The sequence below is a fragment of the Amyelois transitella genome, chromosome 12 (genome assembly GCF_032362555.1).
Source record: "Amyelois transitella isolate CPQ chromosome 12, ilAmyTran1.1, whole genome shotgun sequence".
Classification (NCBI taxonomy): domain Eukaryota; kingdom Metazoa; phylum Arthropoda; class Insecta; order Lepidoptera; family Pyralidae; genus Amyelois; species Amyelois transitella.
Window position 1 is genome coordinate 1,656,113 of NC_083515.1, and position 19,161 is coordinate 1,675,273.

The 19,161-nt window shown below is 35.3% G+C and overlaps 1 protein-coding gene across 1 annotated transcript in view; it reads right to left on the minus strand.

Moving 5' to 3' along the window:
- Nucleotides 1-10,685, minus strand: part of LOC106140867 (uncharacterized) — a 29,616-nt gene extending 18,931 nt beyond the window's left edge. The window contains exons 1-5 of the mRNA XM_060946876.1: nt 10,670-10,685; nt 7,124-7,229; nt 6,385-6,496; nt 2,672-2,838; nt 1,410-1,493 (exon numbers count right to left, since the gene is read on the minus strand). Of these exons, the coding sequence (XP_060802859.1) occupies nt 1,410-1,493; nt 2,672-2,838; nt 6,385-6,496; nt 7,124-7,229; nt 10,670-10,685 (485 nt within the window). The remainder of the gene's footprint in view (nt 1-1,409; nt 1,494-2,671; nt 2,839-6,384; nt 6,497-7,123; nt 7,230-10,669) is intronic.
- Between the last annotated feature and the right edge of the window lie 8,476 nt (nt 10,686-19,161).

Here is a 19,161-nt window from a genome sequence, read left to right on the forward strand (position 1 = left end):
CCACCTTTATCGCGCTTGTAAAAAAAGTACATCCATCCAAAGAACCGAAACTAAAACGGTATCAAGACACCGTCACTCACTTTAATTCGCACTTGATTGCTGACGATAACTCAGTGGGGCAATAATGGCCGGGCATGGCCGCACGATTTATCCGCCATTTCGGTCACGTAGCTGCCCAAGTGGCCGCCATTTGGGCAGAAAATGATTCGAGCGACATTCAAGGGTAAGCCGTTAAGTAATTGGCAAGTTGCAAGATTTATAATATAGGGATAGGTGTATAAACTTGGGATTCTTCTTTTAGGCGATGGCCAAGCAACCTGTCACTATTTGAATCTCAATTCCATCATAGAGTCAAACAGCTGAACGTGGCCTATCAGTCTTATCAAGACTGTTGGCTCTGTCTACCCCGCAAGGGATATAGACGTGATTATATGTATGAAATGCAAGATTTATTCAGTGATCGAGTTGGTTGTTGAGAGGGATCTTTCAAAATCTATTATTATTGATAGTCTTGATTGCATAGTTAAGAGTTTTTATTTTAAATGCGAATGTAATCATTAAGCCAATCAGCTGCACGTGGCCTATGAGTCTGATCAAGAGTGTCGGCTCTGTCTACCCCGCAAGGGACATTATATGATGTTACAATGATCCATCGTCACCGAGCATATAAATATAATATAGGTCCGAGATAAAATAAAGGTACGTTACGTGCGAGTCTAATACCTGTATCATTTATTAATAGGCAAAGCCGTTTCTTTGATTTCTTCATTACACTATGTTTGAGAAACCCCGTTTAAGACTGCTCCTTATCGTTTTATACTCTGCACCCATGGGACCCTACCTGGCCCACTTTTGAGCCGTGAACTTCAAAAGCGTCTTATTAAAAGTGTCGAGGAACGAACTACGAACTTCAATGTGAAGCTATAGGAAGTATAGTTATCTTTCATCACTTACTAACATTTTTCTATATATAATCACGTCTATATCCGTTGCGGGGTAGACAGAGACAACAGTCTTGAAAAGACTGACCGGCCACGTTCAGCTGTATGGCTTAATAACAGAATTGTGATTCAAATAGCTGGTTGCTAGCCCATCGCTTATTAGAAGAATTTCAAGTTTATTACATGTAGGAAGTGTAGTTATTAAAGTTATTTATTCCTACAGAAGAAAGAAGGAGAAAAGAGGAGAGAAATAATCAGTTAAAATTAAATAATATATTATTCAACATAAAATTAAGAACATCTAACAATAAAAATTATTTTTGACATCTCACTAATAAACAACATCATTGCAACCGTTGCTATGGCGTATACCAAGAAGGTTGCCTACATTACATTTTCCCTTAGTCGCCTCATACGACCTCCGTGGAACAACAGGCTGAAGAAGAAAAAGAATAAAAACTGACATACCCTGCCACGACCTCTCCTCTTCTGTTGGGATAAAGTTCAGGGTGCTGTCCATAGCGGAGGTAGACCTCAAACTGCTGCTCAGCTCTGAGGAATAAGTAAAATATTTGAAAATGTTTTAAGAAGGTCTAAAATATTTAAAAGAAAGCTCCTAACCTCTTATTGGAATTACACCATACGACACATGTTTTTTTTTTTCTCTTTATTATAAAAGTAATTAAGATTTTTATATCCTGTGTTTAATTAGCGGACACTTGTGTTTGTGATAGATTTTTCAGAGCGCCTGAAGGTATCTGACGTGATTTTACTACTGCTATTTAGCAGATGACAGACAAGCTTTCCAAAGTACTCGTACGGACGATCTCTAGAAAATTTTGATAAACAACAGATGACAAAAATACAAAATAAATAATAAGCAGCCTTACTTCTAGATTACACAAATTAGAAATTAAAAATAAAGAAAGAAAAATTTCTATTTCGTACATAATAATATATCAAGAACAGAAACCTTAATCTATGACAACTTTTTTACCAAAATGCATGCCCTTCAGCATTTGTCGTGTAATGTACCACAAAATGTAATATATAGAAAATAAAATAATAAAAAAATAATAATTAAATATGGCTTGCTCTTTCGGTATGGATAACTACATTATTTCCACTCTTATTACCTTAATAATTCATGAATAACTACTTTACAAGTAGTAAAACCACTTTCATTTCCATAAATAATGTTTCACATTAAAGAGTGTGATGCAGTTCTTATTCCTTTTGAATACAATGAAAATAACAAAAAAGGATAACCCTGTTGACTTCAAAGTAAACTACAAAGAAACGAATAATCTAAGCAAACGCAGATGGGCGAACTCGCTTTATGTGGATCTGCAAGTCTTGCCTACAATCTAATTAGAAGTACATACATACATACACATGGTGACGTCCACATCCCCTGCGGTGTAGCCAGAGCCAACAGTCTTGAAAAGACTGAATGACCACGTTCAGCTATTTGGCTTAATGATAGAATTGAGATTCAACTAGTGACAGGTTGCTAGCCCATCGCCTAAAAAAGAATCCCAAGTATGTAAATGAACTTTTACGACATCCATGGGAAAGAGATAGAGTGGTTCTATTCTTTTTGTGGTGCCGGGAACCACACGGTACTAATTACCTAATTAGAAGTATGTGGGATCTATAAGCCTGTTCTAACTTTTCCTAAAAAAAAACTTCTTACATATATATTTACTATAATTACTCTGAATTCTCACCTAGAATCGAAGCTAAAATAAGTCTGATCAGTGAAGTTATCAGCGTGGAAGACGATCTTCACGAAGTTGGTCTCAGAGATGAAGGTCTGAGGCTGTTCTATCTCTCCACAAAAGAGACCAGGCTCCTTTCTATTGGACACGTCCGTCTTCGCGTTGCCGTCTACAATCTGTTGAAGAAATTTATTGTTATTAATATATTAATTATTGAAAATAGGCTTACAAACTTGGGATTCTTTTTTTAGGTGATGGGTTAGCAACCTGTCACTATTTGAATCTCTATACTATCATTATGCCAAATAGCTGAACGTGGCCATTCAGTCTTTTCAAGACCGTTGGCTCTGTCTACCCCGCAAGGGATATAGACGTGACCATATGTATGTATGTATATATGCTCTTTTCCGAACATGTAGGCAAATACGTCATTTATCTGTTTATAGTTTATAATCCTTGCATAACTTTTGCTTCATTCACATTAATAACCCTCTTCTTATATGTACTGTTCTTATTTCTTACTTCATTATAACCTTTCAAAACAGAAATACAAACATTTGTTAACGATTAACTAATTTCTATTCGGATCCAATCTAAACTCCAATTAATCATCAAAGCGTTGGAGCGTTTTAAAATCCAACTCCAAAGGCGTAGCGCGGATGGATGATCCAGTAATTAGTTGTCCAAATTGGCTCCTGTTAGACAAGTTTACAGTAGGCGAGTCAAATAAATATCTAGTGTTAATATTTAATATAATGGGGTCAGTATGGCTGTGCTTAGAAACTTGTTATTCCCAATACTAATGTATGGTGTTGAAAGTTGGTAGAGGCATGAAAACAGAGTGAAGCGGTGTAAATGAGACAGGATAAGGAACAGTTTTAAAGACCCGGTTAAAATGCATGATGCGCATTGATCACAAATATGTAACAGCCTTTAACCTGTGCTGCACAATAAATATATTTGATTTGATTTGCAGTAAGGCACAGGTTCGAATCACACCACGCCCATATACCAATGACTATTTTCGATGTTATGTACATTAGTTTGAATACTAACCGATGCTTTTACAATGAGGGAAAACATTGTGAGAAAATCTGCATATTCAGGCTTTTTGATGTGTAACCATGATCGATCCAATACGGGTAAGGTTCCCCTACAAAGGTTGCAGAGGTCAGATGGGAGTTGCTTCGTGTAAAAACAAGACTCACCCAATTTCAGATCAAAGGCATACCCCGGGCTCCTCTCCAGAGTGGTGAGCATCTATAAAATCCATCATTTTGACGAGAGGTCAGGTCAAGAGTTGACATGAAGATGAATGTATTATATGACTATGGCAAGTGGAATGATCTCTGCCTAACGGAGGAGCTCATCGGAGGCGATGCATGATTTTATGTAACTAAGTATGTGTGTATGTTATTCTAAGAAAACGGTAGCAGTTAACTGTTGTTCTCGAGCCTCTTATCAAAATACTCGCCTAATGTACTACTATGTCTCAAGTCGTGGCTCGTGGGCCATCAGCGGAGTTCAAAAATTAATTATATCAATTGCTGAAGCGAACAACTCAATTAGTACTTGGAGAGCCGAACGATTTTGACTTCGAAACTTTTTGTGTTTGTTTCTTTAGATTAAGGTGGTGTTCCCTTTGAGCGTCTTACAATTTCGGAAGTTTTCGCTCCGGAATTGTGTTGGTGCGTTCCTGGTGTGACTTTGTTTTGTATGAATCTGTTTGGTTCTATACGGTTTTCGAAATGAAAATGAAAAAAATCATGACAATGTGGTATGTGTTGACTGATCTCTTATCTTAGGATTTTTTAGGCGATATGGCAGCTATTTTTCGCTATTTTAAAATCAAATTCATGCAACTGAGAATGCATATATAGTCTTGTGACAACTGGTTCTACCTACCCGTAAGTGACAAAGGCAATATGTTTTTGTGTGTTTCCCAAAGTGCAATATAAACATACATCAAGTCACGTCTAAACCTCTTGCGAGGTAGACAGAGTCAACAGTCTTAAAAGACTGAAAGACCGCATTCAGCTGTTAGGCTTGAGGATAGAATTGTGATTCAAATAGTGACACGTTGCTAGCCCATCGCCTACAGGAAGAACCCCAAGTTTGCAAGCATATCCTTTAGTCGCTTTTAACGACAAGCGATTAGTTAAACGGCGCAACGGGAATAAACTTTTTCATTTCGTCATTGACTCGGAGGCAAATTATTTTCTACCAATGTTTTGTCGTGACAATGTTTGTTTATTCGAATACAACTGGATTCTTGTTTTCTAGCAAAAGAGGCTTTAAGTTAATATTGCGTACAATTGAGTCAAACAATTCTACATTCATTCAAACGATGGTAAAAATAAAAGGTGCCTTATAATATTGTCACCTTAGAATCATCAATAGATTGATTGCAAACCGTTCTTGTCGTGTGGTTCCCAGTACCAATAAAAAAGGAATAAGACGAGTCTTTTTTTATTGGTACCTGGTACCGGTACTCTTTCCCATGGATGTCTTAAAAGGCGACTGAGAGATACGCTTATGAACTTGGGATTCCTCTTTTAGGCGATGGACTAGAGCAACCTGTAATTATTTGAGTCTCAATTCTATCATAAAGCCAAACAGCTGAACGTGGCTTATCAGTCTTTTCAAGACTGTTTTGGATCTGTCTACTCCGCAATGGATATAGACGTGATTATATGTTTTGTTATGCAAACCGATCTTACGGCGAGACAAAATCAATGGCTTAATTATCACTAAAAAATATGGGTCTGTAAAAGCTATTTATTAATTACGCATTCACAGTCATAGCGAAAATGGATTTAATGAATAAAATTTTTTTCCGAGTGTTACTTTAAGGCTGTCAGTTTACAATTGCTATATTTTGAGAAGATAAAAAGTGGTCCAAAAGTTCTGAATGTATGTAACAATATCATAGACACAGAGAATGGAATAAAAAAAAAAAAATCCGTTTCCAAAAGCTCGCCGAATTTCAGAATCCAAACCAAAAATACTCGTTGGTATTTCGAAAATCGAGAAATTGCGGAATAAATATATGTCTGGTAGTTATTTAAGGAATTCGATAGTACAATAAGAGTATATATTCTGCAATCATACACTTATACATACATCATGCCTCTTCCCTGGAGGGGTAGGTAGACTACATTTTCGTTCCCAATTTTTTATGTTCGTCTTATCCTTTCCCTCAAAAAGTTATTATTAAACTCGCCTTGTATATTTACATAGTCAACATGCTAATTCATACTCTCAACATGGCAATTTCAGCATTCACTTTTCGATTTGTATACACATACATATAGTCACGTCTATAGCTCTTGCGAAGTATGCAGAGCCAACGGGACTGGCTCTGTCACCGCAAGGTATAAAGACGTGATTATATGTATGCGTATACATACATACATACGTATAATCACGTCTATATCCCTTGCGGGGTAGACAGAGCCTACAGTCTTGTAAAGACTGATAGGCCACGTTCAGCTATTTGGCTTTAAGATAGGATTGAGATTCAAATAGTGACAGGTTGCTAGCCTATCGCCTAAAAGAAGAATCCCAAGTTTTTAAGCCTACCCCTTAGTCGGCTTTTACGACATCCATGGGAAAGAAATAGAGTAGTCCTATTCTTTTCTGTATTGGTGCCGGGAACCACACGGCACTGTATGCGTATGTATGTATTATTTATGAATTGTATATATTTTCACAAGTCTTACCTGCATATATCCTTTGTGGCAAGTTGTGCCGTTGATCAACGTGCCGACTTTAAACTTCTTGAATCTGATTCTCAATATCCAATCCTTGGGCGAGCCCCGGAATGCACGAAATCTAAAATAAAACATAAAAAGAAATCTGATAACAACAAGGTGCATATATATTTTTGAATTGGAAAGTTAGGAGCGCATAAATCATATATCGAAGTTAGTTCGAGACTTGTGTTACGAGATACTAACTCAACGGTACTATATTTTATAATAAATACTTATATATAAAAGCCCATTCCTTAATCTCCTTTTAAAACATCCATGGGAAAGATATGGAGTGGTTCTATTTGTTTATGGTGCCGGGAACCACACGGCATCACTCAAAATTTTCAAAATTCAAAATTCAATCCTCGCAAGAGATATAGACGGAAATACATGTATGTACTAATCTAAATAAACATCCAAGTCCCAGGTCAATCAGACAAAGTTCGTTTCTCATTATGCCCTGGACGGGATTCGAACCCGACCTCCGAAGCCTCAGCAAAGGTCGAAGGTTATATACCTATCCAACTTTAATAGATGAAAAGTTTGTTTGTTTTATAGCTTAACTACCGAACTGCTCTCCTTGAAAAATTGCATTAGGCATGCATATTTATTTATTATTTATTTATACTCGTATAAGTATTTCAGGTATAATGCAAATTTTCAACGTTTTGCGAAGTCACAGGAAAAAGATATGAACTGAAATTACCTGTATGTACAAGTCAGCGGTCTGCCAAAGTTCTCCGGCGTGACTGGTGGCGAAGACACGTCTTCGTAAATCTCCACCGTCTTATTGCAATGGTCCCTTTTGGAATCTGTTGACAAATGAAAATGATATAAGGAAGAAATTCTCATTTAAACGTTATCAAATTATTCAGAAGTTAAGGTTCACAAAATTGACAATGTTTGTTTTTTTGGGAGGGTTGACTGGTAACTATGCACTGGCAAATTATAAATTTATTTACATAAAATCACTTTTTCCCGGTGGGGAGGCAGATACTACATCTTTCCATTTGTCACGATCTCTGCATACTTCTTTCGCTTCTTCCACATTCATAACTCTCTTCATGCAAGCTCGGTGGTTTCGGATACTCTTTAAAGAATAATCCATTCACTTTGCTTCCACGGAACCATCTGTTCTTGTCGAATTTTCCGCGACCGCGCAATGGCATTCACAAACTTAAGATAGTGCATAGAAATGCCATTTTGTACTTGAAACTATAAAAATGACTTGCATTGCATTGCATGAAATGTTCAGCGCTGTTGTTAAGCTATTAAAGAAATCTTATAATATTGGAAGATAAAAACTATTTTTGGCACTGACGTTTTTGTGGTCATCATTTGGCGTCTCTATCGATTTCCACAATTTTAATATCAATAAAAAGTGAAAAAATACAATTTGATTTCAATGTAGTCGTTTCTAAGCACTTAAATTGAACTGATATACACTCATATTGGTCATAGTTGGACACAAGACTATATATTTTTTTTAATTCACATACTAACCAAAATGTTTCAAATTTGAAATTTATTTGATACTACACTAGCGCCTCTAGCGGCTAATCCATATTCCGTAGCCCTCGTGGCGTCGTCAGATCCATCAGGTTTTACCACTTCTGTGGTTTCAAATGATTCCAAATTCTATGATATCGTGCAACTAGTGAATTACCGAGGTACATGAGTTACGGCCACTTTCAACTTTAGTTATTAGGGTTCCGTGTTCAGGCGGTAAAAATACTTGTTGTTGCAACTTTGTCCGTAAATTTGTTAGTTTTTAAGATATTGGAAATTAGTTTGTTTGTTGGATATGAAGCTTAATGGGGCTTTTAAATCATGTCACGATTGGCTCTGTCTAAAGGATTAAAACATGATAATAAGGCGTGATTTTATCTATGAATGTATGTATATATGTATGTTAATAAAGAAATTAGAATACTAAATTCCCTGAAGTTTGAGGTTCGCTTAAGACTTGGTAAGTGTCACTTTATATTCTGCGAAAGATAAGTAAAGTTTCACGGTTGACTGCTTATCTGGCATCAGTTCGTCCTTCTTTAAAGATATAAGACAGCAACCTGTCACTATACATACACATATCACGTCTATATTCCTTGCGGGGTAGACAGACCCAACAGTATTGGAAAGACTAAAAAAAAAGATCACGTTCAGCTGTTAGACTTAATGATAGAATTGAGATTCAAATAGTGACTGGTTGCTAGCCCATCGCCTAAAAAAGGGAATCCCAAGTTTGTAAGCCTATCCCTTAGTCGCCTTTTACGACATCCCTGGGACAGAGATGGAGTGGTCCCATTCTTTTTTATATTGGTGCCGGGAACCACACGGCACCAATATAAGCAGTGATATAACCTCTAAAAAGTTAAGCCAGTTATTTTGTATGTCTCTTAGGAGACAGAGAAGTATTCCACGTTTTTGTTTACAGCGCGCTATCGCCGCGGATTTCGTCGGCTCAAACTTTTCCTCAAGATTGCAAAGTAATAATGATACAGAAATATAGTCATGTCGCTAATAATCTTTTAAAATTTGCAGATTTTTTTTAACACTTAAAATATTTTAAATTATATTGAGTTCTACTAATATTATCTATACCTACGTATAGGCGACAAGACATAGCATATATGTACGTATAGATAATATTAGTCTGTTGTAGTGACAAATAAGACTATTGAGCAAACTCGCAAAGACAAAATAAATATTTGAAGTAAATAATATTTTTGTGTTAATAATTAAGTAGGTAATTATTGTAATAATTTTAAGAACAGTTTTGATAAACACTATTCAAAAAGCTACATCATAATATTCAAATAATAATATGCTTATATTAAAGAGAAGTCATTTTAACAGTTAATAAACTTAGTACGATTAAGTACATCACAATGTACGCCGCTCCAAAAAATAGTTAAAATTAATGTCTTCCGTACATTCTTTATTCTATGCTCGAACTATGCCTCGCGGGTGTTGGGCTATACATCAAATCGCAAAAACCCACAGATTATCTTCATATTACTTCGTTTTTCTACGTAACCTGTATTCTCTTGTACCAATCAGAGCGGAATAAACTATAGAGAGGAAAAGCGAGTAGTTTGTAAAATGTTTATCTTTTAGTGGCCGTAGCCGTGTGGTTCCCGGCACCAATACAAAAAAGAATAAGACCACTTCATCTCTTTCCCATGGATGTCGTAATAGGCGAGTAAGGGATAGGCTTACAAACTTGGGATTCTTTTTTAGGCGATGTGCTAGCAACCTGTCACTGACTCTGTTATGTTTGTTACCCGGAACATAACCTTCTTTTGATAAACACGTAACAATTGTCAAAACTGTCTTTAGAACAAAAATTTCGTCTGAATTAGAGAGTTGGTACTCAGAGTCGTAATAAGGCAGTGTGCACTTTACTCGAATTTGTGCCTCGGGACCTCGGTACGGTTCAACGGTATGGAATATACACCATTTGGTGGAATTCAAGTTTGGCTGAAGTTTTTATTCATTGTTTTGAATATTTAACTGAAAACCTTAGAGTTTTTAGTACAAAGGTTTGATGTTTCTTTTTGTTTTTTTTTTTTAACTAGATTTTAATATGTGAATACGCTTTTCTCGTGGTACAGTTCAGTTAACCAGTTAACTCAGAAATAGATATAAAAAAAAGGAAAAGAGCCGTAAGAGTCGATGAAAGCAGTGACTAAAAGATACATACATACATATGGTCACGTCTATATCCTTTGCGGGGTAGACGGAGCCAACAGTCTTGAAAAGACTAAATAGCCACGTTCAGCTATTTGGCATAATGATAGAATTGAAACTCAAATAATGACAGGTTGCTAGCCGATCGCCTTAAAAAGAATCCCAAGTTTGTAAGCCTTTTCCTTAGTCGCCTTTTACGAAATCCATGGGCATCTTGTGCCGAGCTTGAGGAACACATTGTTATTTGTATTTATAGTCCACCCAACAGTAGTATTATGGATTTCCTGAATGTAATGGAGGAAGTTCTAATAGTAGCTACAAAAAGTAATAAGAAAGTAATTGTTTGCGGTGATTTTAACATTGACATATTAGTTAGCTCCACAGTGACAATACAGTTTCTTAACCTATTTAAATGTTTTAACTTAGATAATGCCTTCTTGGAACCAACCCGCTTCACTGCCACATCTGCTAAATGTATTGATAATGTTTTTAGTGAACAAAAACCAAATAATAAAAATGTATTTAGTAAATTACCCTCTGACCACTGCGGTCAATTAGTTACCTTTTCCACTAAACATAGTACATGTGATGGATTAATTATGTGCAGACCTATCACAGCCCATAAAATCAATAAATTTACAAGTTCTTTAGAGAATAAAATTTGCGCAGTAACTTACACGGGCAGCGATCCTAATGGTCATTATAATAAGTTATTTACTACCATTTCAGACGCGTACTCTAAAACATTTATACAAAAGAAACGGAAATGCAATAATAACTTTAAATTCAATGAATGGGCTACTGTTGGCATCTACAAAAGTAGAAAGACTTTGTACGATTTATATGCCCAAAAACAGTATCGATTTGAAAGCGGCTTCGTAGACCATGTTAGGAATTATTCAAAAATTTTCAAAAAAGTATGTCTACATGCAAAATCTTTGTTCATTAAAAACAAAATAAGTAATGCTCCTAACAAAACAAAGGAAACCTGGAGTGTTATAAACAAGGAAACTGGTAGAAGTAATTTTAAAGAAAATATTAATGAAATTAAATTTAATGATAGGAAAATTACCTCTACAACAGAAATAGTAAATTTATTTGAACATTTTTTTACAAATATACCGTTGGAATTAACTTCTAATATTGACTCATGCCCTAATGAAGCTGAAATACTACTTAAAAATAATGTCAGCATTTGCAGTTCCAAATTTAAATTCTTAAATATTGACCCTACTGACATTATTAATACCTTTAAAGAACTTAATCTGAAAAAGTCTGAGGATTATTGGGGTATGTCGGCTGTTGTGATATGTCATATTATAAATATTATAGCTGGGGACTTAGCATATATATTCAATAATTGTGTTGACCAAGGGATATTTCCAAATTTAATGAAGTATAGTAAACTAATTCCATTATTCAAGAAAGGTGAAAAATCAGATCCTGGTAATTATAGACCAATCTCAATTTTACCAATTTTGAGCAAGGTGTTCGAGAGAATCATGCTTAATCAAATGCAGCGTTACTTTAAGTCTAATAAATTATTTCATAGTCAGCAATACGGCTTTACTGAGGGGAAATGTACAACAGATGCAGGTGTGGCTCTTGTCACTCATATTCTCAATGCATGGGAAGACTCACAGGATGCCATCGGAGTGTTTTGCGATCTGACCAAAGCATTTGATTGCGTAGATCATAGAACTCTTCTGCTCAAGCTCGCTCATTACGGGTTCGATACTGCTGCCGTTGAACTAATTAAATCATATCTTAGTAATAGATTACAGACGGTAGATTTAAATAATACAAAATCGAAAGGAGCGACGGTAAAAATTGGGGTACCGCAAGGTTCCATTTTGGGACCTTTTCTCTTTCTGATATATATCAACGACCTGCCTTGCATGATTGAGAAACAGACTGGCATCGTGTTGTTTGCAGATGATACGTCACTAATTTTTAAAATGAACCGCCGTAGCGAAATCTGTGATGATGTGAATAGCACTTTAGCCGCCATCTCTAACTGGTTTACAATCAACAACTTACTGTTAAATGCAAATAAGACCCAATGCATTAAGTTTACACTTCCCAATGTGCGGCAGGCAAATGTGGATATTAGTATAAGTAGTAAAAGATTAGATTTTGTTGATAGTACTACTTTCTTAGGAATAACATTAGATTCAAATTTGAAATGGCATGCTCACATTTTAAAACTTTCTAAAAGGCTTAGTTCTGCAGCATACGCTATTCGTCGTATTAGGCATTTGACGGATGTGGCAACTGCTAAGCTAGTATATTTTAGTTATTTTCATAGTTTAATGTCATATGGTCTACTGCTTTGGGGATCAGCAGCAGACATACAAACTATTTTCATTTTACAAAAAAGGGCAATTCGATATATCTACGGTCTTAAACAAAGAGATTCCCTTAGAGATTTTTTCAAAAACCTAAATATTTTAACTTTGCCCTCCCAATACATATTCGATAACATCATGCATGTTAGGAAAAACTTAGACTCTTTCAAAAAAGTAGGTGAATGTACTAGTAGATCACTGCGGAACAATTACAAGTTGTCGATCCCAGCACATCGGCTGGCTAAGGTAGGGAAATCATTTCTGATTAATTGTATAAGATTTTATAATAAATTACCAAAAAGTGTTCTTGAAATGAATGACAGAAAATTCAAACAGTATATTAAAGTTGAGCTTTGTAGGAAAGCCTATTACAGCACGGATGATTATATTAATGATAAACATGTGTGGCCCGAGCTGGACATAATGGCCTCTTAAATGCTTGTGTATTTTTGACATGATCTTGACATAATTTGTACAGTATGTACATATTTTATTTTATATTTATTTTATTTGACGAAATATTCATATTGACATAATCAGTTCTACATTCATACATGTTTTTTAATGTAGACAATGTGCATTCGTCCACGATTTAGATTTAAGAGATCTATATTTGTAAATTGACGTCCTATGAAAATGCTGCAGTGTAGTTTGTTCCGCCGCTTCTTCTACACATGCGCTTTGGAAGCGGTAGTAGTTATAATTAGATTTAAGTTATGTGACGTCAATAAGTGATACCTTGTATCCAATTTTGAAAATAAATCTATTCTATTCTATTCTATTCTATTCAAGAGATGTAGTGGTCCTATTCTTATTTGCAATGGTGCCGGGAACAAATGTTTTCGTATGAACAAAAATTTTAAGTAAAATTCTGTTATCTCAGACTATCTAAAACTTAGGCTACGGCAACAAACCCATAATATTTCTAAGTTCTCCGCAGAGTTAAGAGTGTCTTACAACAAGTTCCGCTCAACAAAAATGTTAAAAGTTTGGTGCATTCTGTCTTGTTCGGGGAATGTCCCCAGAGTGAAGTATTTCGTTAGTTTTAGAAGTGTTGTGTATGTTTTATATGTTAAAGTTAACTAAACATAGAACATTGTTTTGTTGGTGTTGAACTAGAAAACTAAAGTTGAGGATTTTAGAAATAGGTGAAGTTTAAAAAAAATGATTTGTTGACAGCGTTAAGGAAAGCATAGAGGGAAAATAAATCCGGAGTGGGACGAATTGAAGGAAATTAATATACTGTGCCGATATGTGAAATGAAGACATGAATAACGTACTTAATAAAGAACTCACAATAGTAAATAAGAAGCCAACGTCAAATAAATAATATTAGATCATTTATCTATACTTATATTATAAAGCTGAAGAGTTTGTTTGTTTGAACGCGCTAATCTCAGGAATTACTGGTTCGAATTGAAAAATTATCTTTATTAAATTTTAATAAAATTATTATTATATAAATAGACCATTTATCAAGGAAGGCTTTAGGCTAAATAATATCACGCTGCAAGTATAAGGAGCAAAGAAATAATGGACTATGTGAAAAAAAAAAACGGGGAGAATTATTCATCCTTTAGGGCTTCAATGATGCCCAAAATAACTATTCCACGCGGACAAAGTTGCGGGCACAGCTGGTATAAACATATAGCATAATTCTATCTGTCAATGAAAGCAGAGTAAAATGGGCCAAAACTTAGAGATTTGCTGAAAAGGATTTTGACTCATGAACAGTCTTCCTCCTGGATTAAGTCCCCGTTGCATCCTCATTACACTAAGGAATACCTTTGACCATGGATCCTGGTTGGGTGAGTCAGATGTACACGAAGCGACTCCCATCTGATCTTCGCAACCTTTAAAGTTAAACTTAACCCATATTCTATCAATCAAGCGACTCCCATCTGACCTCCGCAACCTTTAAAGTTAAACTTAACCCATATTCTATCAATCAAGCGACTCCCATCTGACCTCCGCAACCTTTAAAGTTAAACTTAACCCATATTCTATCAATCATGGTTACAGATCCAATTTCCTGAATGTGCAGGTTTCCACTCATGAACAATATGGCGCTGTAAATGTTTGAGCCTAGACTCTTAGAAAACTTCCTGATTAATCCGAATAGAAAAAAAAATCACAAACAAAACCGCGAGTATGATCCAGTGATCCCAATACACTAAAATATATAAAGATGTCGCGGTCATATGGCAGAGTTCCCACAGGGTGATTCCGAGCTACGTAGCGGGAACTTTTTACGAGTTCGGAAAGTGGGTAATTCTCCGTTGCGACTTTCTGCTTTTTATAGAGATATTCTGGATTTATTGTTACGCGTTTGAGCGCACAATAGAGGCTAATGTTGCGGCTAAATATACTTATGTCACATTAAGAATAGGTTTTTCAATGTGTGTTTATATTTTGAAAGAATATTTGTTTAATTTTTTTAGACTTCAGATATTAAAAAAATACCTGATAAAGGACAAACTGGACTTCAAAAGAATTTATTTGCTCATTTAACCAAATTTTTGTGATATTATTTTTCATTCTTCCTTACATAAGTGATAAAAAGTTGCTTAGTTTTCTTATACAGTCATAATACAATCACAAATAACACAAAAATTCGAGAAATCATATCATCAACTGTCGGTTATTACAAATTAAATATAATAAAAATATTTTATCCGCTTTCTAATCCATACATATAATAAAATTGTAACTCAACTTTGTCTGTACATTGAAGATATTTAAGAAAAAAAATTATAAGGGGTCTTTTTAGGGTCAATAGAAGCCAAAACAATTTTTTTTAGAATTTTTGTCTGTCTGTCTGTCTGTCTGTCTGTCCGTCTGTCTGTCTGTATGTTTGTACGCGCATCACGCAAAATCTACCGAACGGATCTGAACGAAATTCGGCACAGATATAGTTAGTAACCTGGATTAGAATATAGGCTACTTTTTATCCTGAAATTCTATCCCATGGGGATGAAATAGGGGGTGCAAGTTTGTATGGAACTTCGTCATTTTTGATTTGAATCGATATAAGAAGCTATAAATAATTATACATACATACATACATATGGTCACGTCTATATCCCTTGCGGGGTAGACAGAGCCAACAGTCTTAAAAAGGTTAAATGGCCACGTTCAGCTATTTGGCTTAATGATAGAATTGAGATTCAAATAGTGACAGGTTGCTAACCCAACGCCTAAAAAAGAATCCCAAGTTTGTAAGCCTATCCCTTAGTCGCCTTTTACGACATCCATGGGAAAGAGATGGAGTGGTCCTATTCTTTTTGTGTTGGTGCCGGGAACCACACGGCACTATAAATAATTAATTCTTATATTTATTATGATGATGATGATTAAAAAAATTGCATTTATTGATTTAATTCATTATGCTTTGTTTATTGATTTAGTTCCCGTGGTTTAGGTATTTATTTTTTGACCACCCGATACGAGATGGCGCCTCATGAGAATTTAAGAAATAACACGATTGTAGCCGCCGGCAAAATTTTTAATTAATTAAGTTTTAATTAAGTAATTTTAGTTTCGCCAGTACTTACCGTTTCATCACATCTTTAAGAAGATTTTTTTTATGTATGAGAAGATTTTTTTATGTAGGTAGTTTGACGCACCCCGCATCGGCGACGGTTGCCATGTTCCTCAAGATTAGCAGAAATAACACACATATAGTAACGTCAGTACTTACCGTTTCACCATTGATTTAGTTCCCGTGGTTTAGATATTTATTTTTTGACCGCCCGATACGAGATGGCGCCACATGAGAATTTAAGAAAAAACGCGATTGTAGCCGCTGGCAAATTTTTTAGTTAATTAAAAATTCTTTTTTCGTTGATTTAGTTTCCATGGTTAAGACATTTACTTATTTGGAGAAAATAACAGGGAATCGCATTATGAGTGGTACCACTGTATTATTTTGTGGTGATTTCCGCCAGACTCTACCCGTAATAAGCCGAGGTACTAGAGCTGATGAAGTAAGCGCATGTCTCAAACGATCCATACTCTGCCCCACAGGTTAGGAAATTAAGTCTAACACGTAATACGTTGGGTGGTAATCCTCGAGCGCAAGAATTCTCAAATGTGTTATTAAAAATCGGTAATGGTACGTTGCCTGAATCGAACGGATTGGTGACTCTGCCAGAGAACCTCTGTCAAGTAGACTCGCCTTAATAATTAATATTATAGAAGCTAAAATTCTTACTGGTTGTGCAGCTGGTGAAATTGTTTTTATACCGCGCATTCCCCTCATTCCCAACAACTTTCCATTTCAATTTAAGGACCTCAGGACGAATTGCTTCTCACACGGACAGCTCTACGTCGCTTGCTCGCGGGTCACCAGCTGTGACAGTTTATTTGTGATGTCTCCAATGGGCAAGACAGCAAATGTTGTATACAAAGAGATACTTTAACGTTCCATTATCATAATTTCCTTTTTTTGTCTTTAGAATCTATTCGTTTTTTAACAGCTGCGCCCCCGGGACTTTGCTTTTGTAGGAAAAATAAACTATGTTCTATTCCAGGCATCATTCTTCCCGTGTACGTAAGTTCCATCAAAATCCATCCAGTAGAATTTGCGTGATTGAATAGCATCCTTAAACACGCACTCACGTAGGTACATCTATTTTTTTTTGCATAATATTAGTTTATGTCAATGCAAGGCTCTTTATCTAAGCAATCTTTTTATGGAAGCGAAATTAACGCAGGCGAAGCCGCGGGCAAATGCTAGTTTCAAATATTTTTAATAAAAGACCGTTTCTTGACATAAATTTATTAACAAAAGTCAAACAAACAAAGCGAGGGTGGAAACAATTATTTTATCATCATGACGCCGATATCACAAATTTGAATCACTACGTGCCCTGTTTCAACCGCAGGCAGTCTCGATTTTCGTCAGATTGGTCGAGTGAAGAAACGGTAGGAAAAATAGGATTCTAAACAAAATACGGTCGAATTGAGAACTTCTTAATTTTTAAGTCGTTAAAAAAAATGTAAAAATCGTTTTAATTTTCGAAAAGGATACAAGTAATCGTTTAATGACATATACTATAATATGTTGTCTAAATTACATAAGTGTAACTATATCAACTATCGCTTCCAAGTATAATGAACGGTCGACCGACACCACAAGTTTAAAAAAAATCGTATCATACATATAATCACGTGTATATCCCCTGCGGGGTAGACAGAGCCAACAGTCTTGAAAATACTGATGGGCCACGTTCGGCTGTTTGGCTTAATGATCAAGTGGCCTTGAAGTCGAATGTGTTGTGACTGAGTAGCCTAGGTTAACAGCCGATGCAGTTCAAAATGACAAATTGTTAGTTAAATAATAGTTTTTAATGGCCACCCAAAAACATCTGCATCTTGTGTATATGCTCAAACTGTTTGAAAATATAAAAAATAATTTGTTTTAATTTGCACAGACTGTATCTATCCTTTGAGGTTTTAAATGAAACAAGCGAGTGGAAAGGCGAGTGTAGTAGCTGTACGAGTTAGCACAATGTGAACTTTCCTGACCGCAGTCTACCTCGACTTTAAAGGACGCTGACAGAAATTTAATTTACGGTTTGATTTCAAGCTTCAGTTTAACTTTGAAATTTTGAGTAGAATCGAAATGAAGGAAGTTTTTCCATTTCACCTAGGACATGGATTCCAAATTCCTATTAACTGAGATAAATTTATAACAATCTAATAAATCTTAACTTTTTCATCTTCTCGGTATTTGGTGAATTATAAGAAGGACAAATTAATTTTTGCGTGTAATAAGGCTTTATTATTAAAATGTTTACACATCATCTACAAGTTAATTTGGAAAAAAAATGTAATTGTGTACCTATTCTGTTTTGGTAGTAAATTTACTAAATTAAGATGAAGCTTTGTATATTTTTCAACTTAAGAGGTAGGTAACTTAACTACTTTAAATTGACTGAATGGTGTGCAGTGGAGTAGGTCAGGACTACACTATCTGTTAATATTGTAGGAGACGACTAAAGGATAATTAGCACTAATTGTAAGATATTTAATTTTCAAATGAATAACGAGGTAGATACAAATCGGAAGAAATAGAAATTTTATCCAAAACACAGACGTTACTACATCATGAAAAATATTATTGAGGTATTTAAACAGGAATAAACAATAACACAGGAAGAATTCCCTCAGAGGGATAAGTCTACCGTTGTGCATTGTTATTTTTTAATGTCTTTTTATGTACTACTACAAATTTGTTATGAACAATAAAGTATTTACAAACAAACAAACTAGCACAAAGAAACAGTCTAAATAAATACATTGCATATCAAAAATATCACAGGAAATGACGCCGACAAAGTCATGGGTAACAGCTATAATTTATAAAGCTGAGGAGGCTGTTCGCAAAAATAAATGATGCCCAAAATAACAATTCCACGCGGACGAAGTCGTGGGTACAGCTAGTTTAAAATAGAACAAAATTTGATAACAGCTTAAAATAGTAGTCAACTCTGGTAATAACCCGTACCCCACTAACGAATGCTGAATAAATTGAATTCGTCAAGAATGCCCCGTTTGGGTATGGTACAAGTGATAAGCGTTTCATGGCAAATAATTTAAAATTTAAAATAAAATTTCGTAACTTATTTGCAGGCAAACTCATGCCTTGAGTTCATTCGAATGTCGATAACTTTTTTTTTAGTGAACCGATTTTGATGAAACA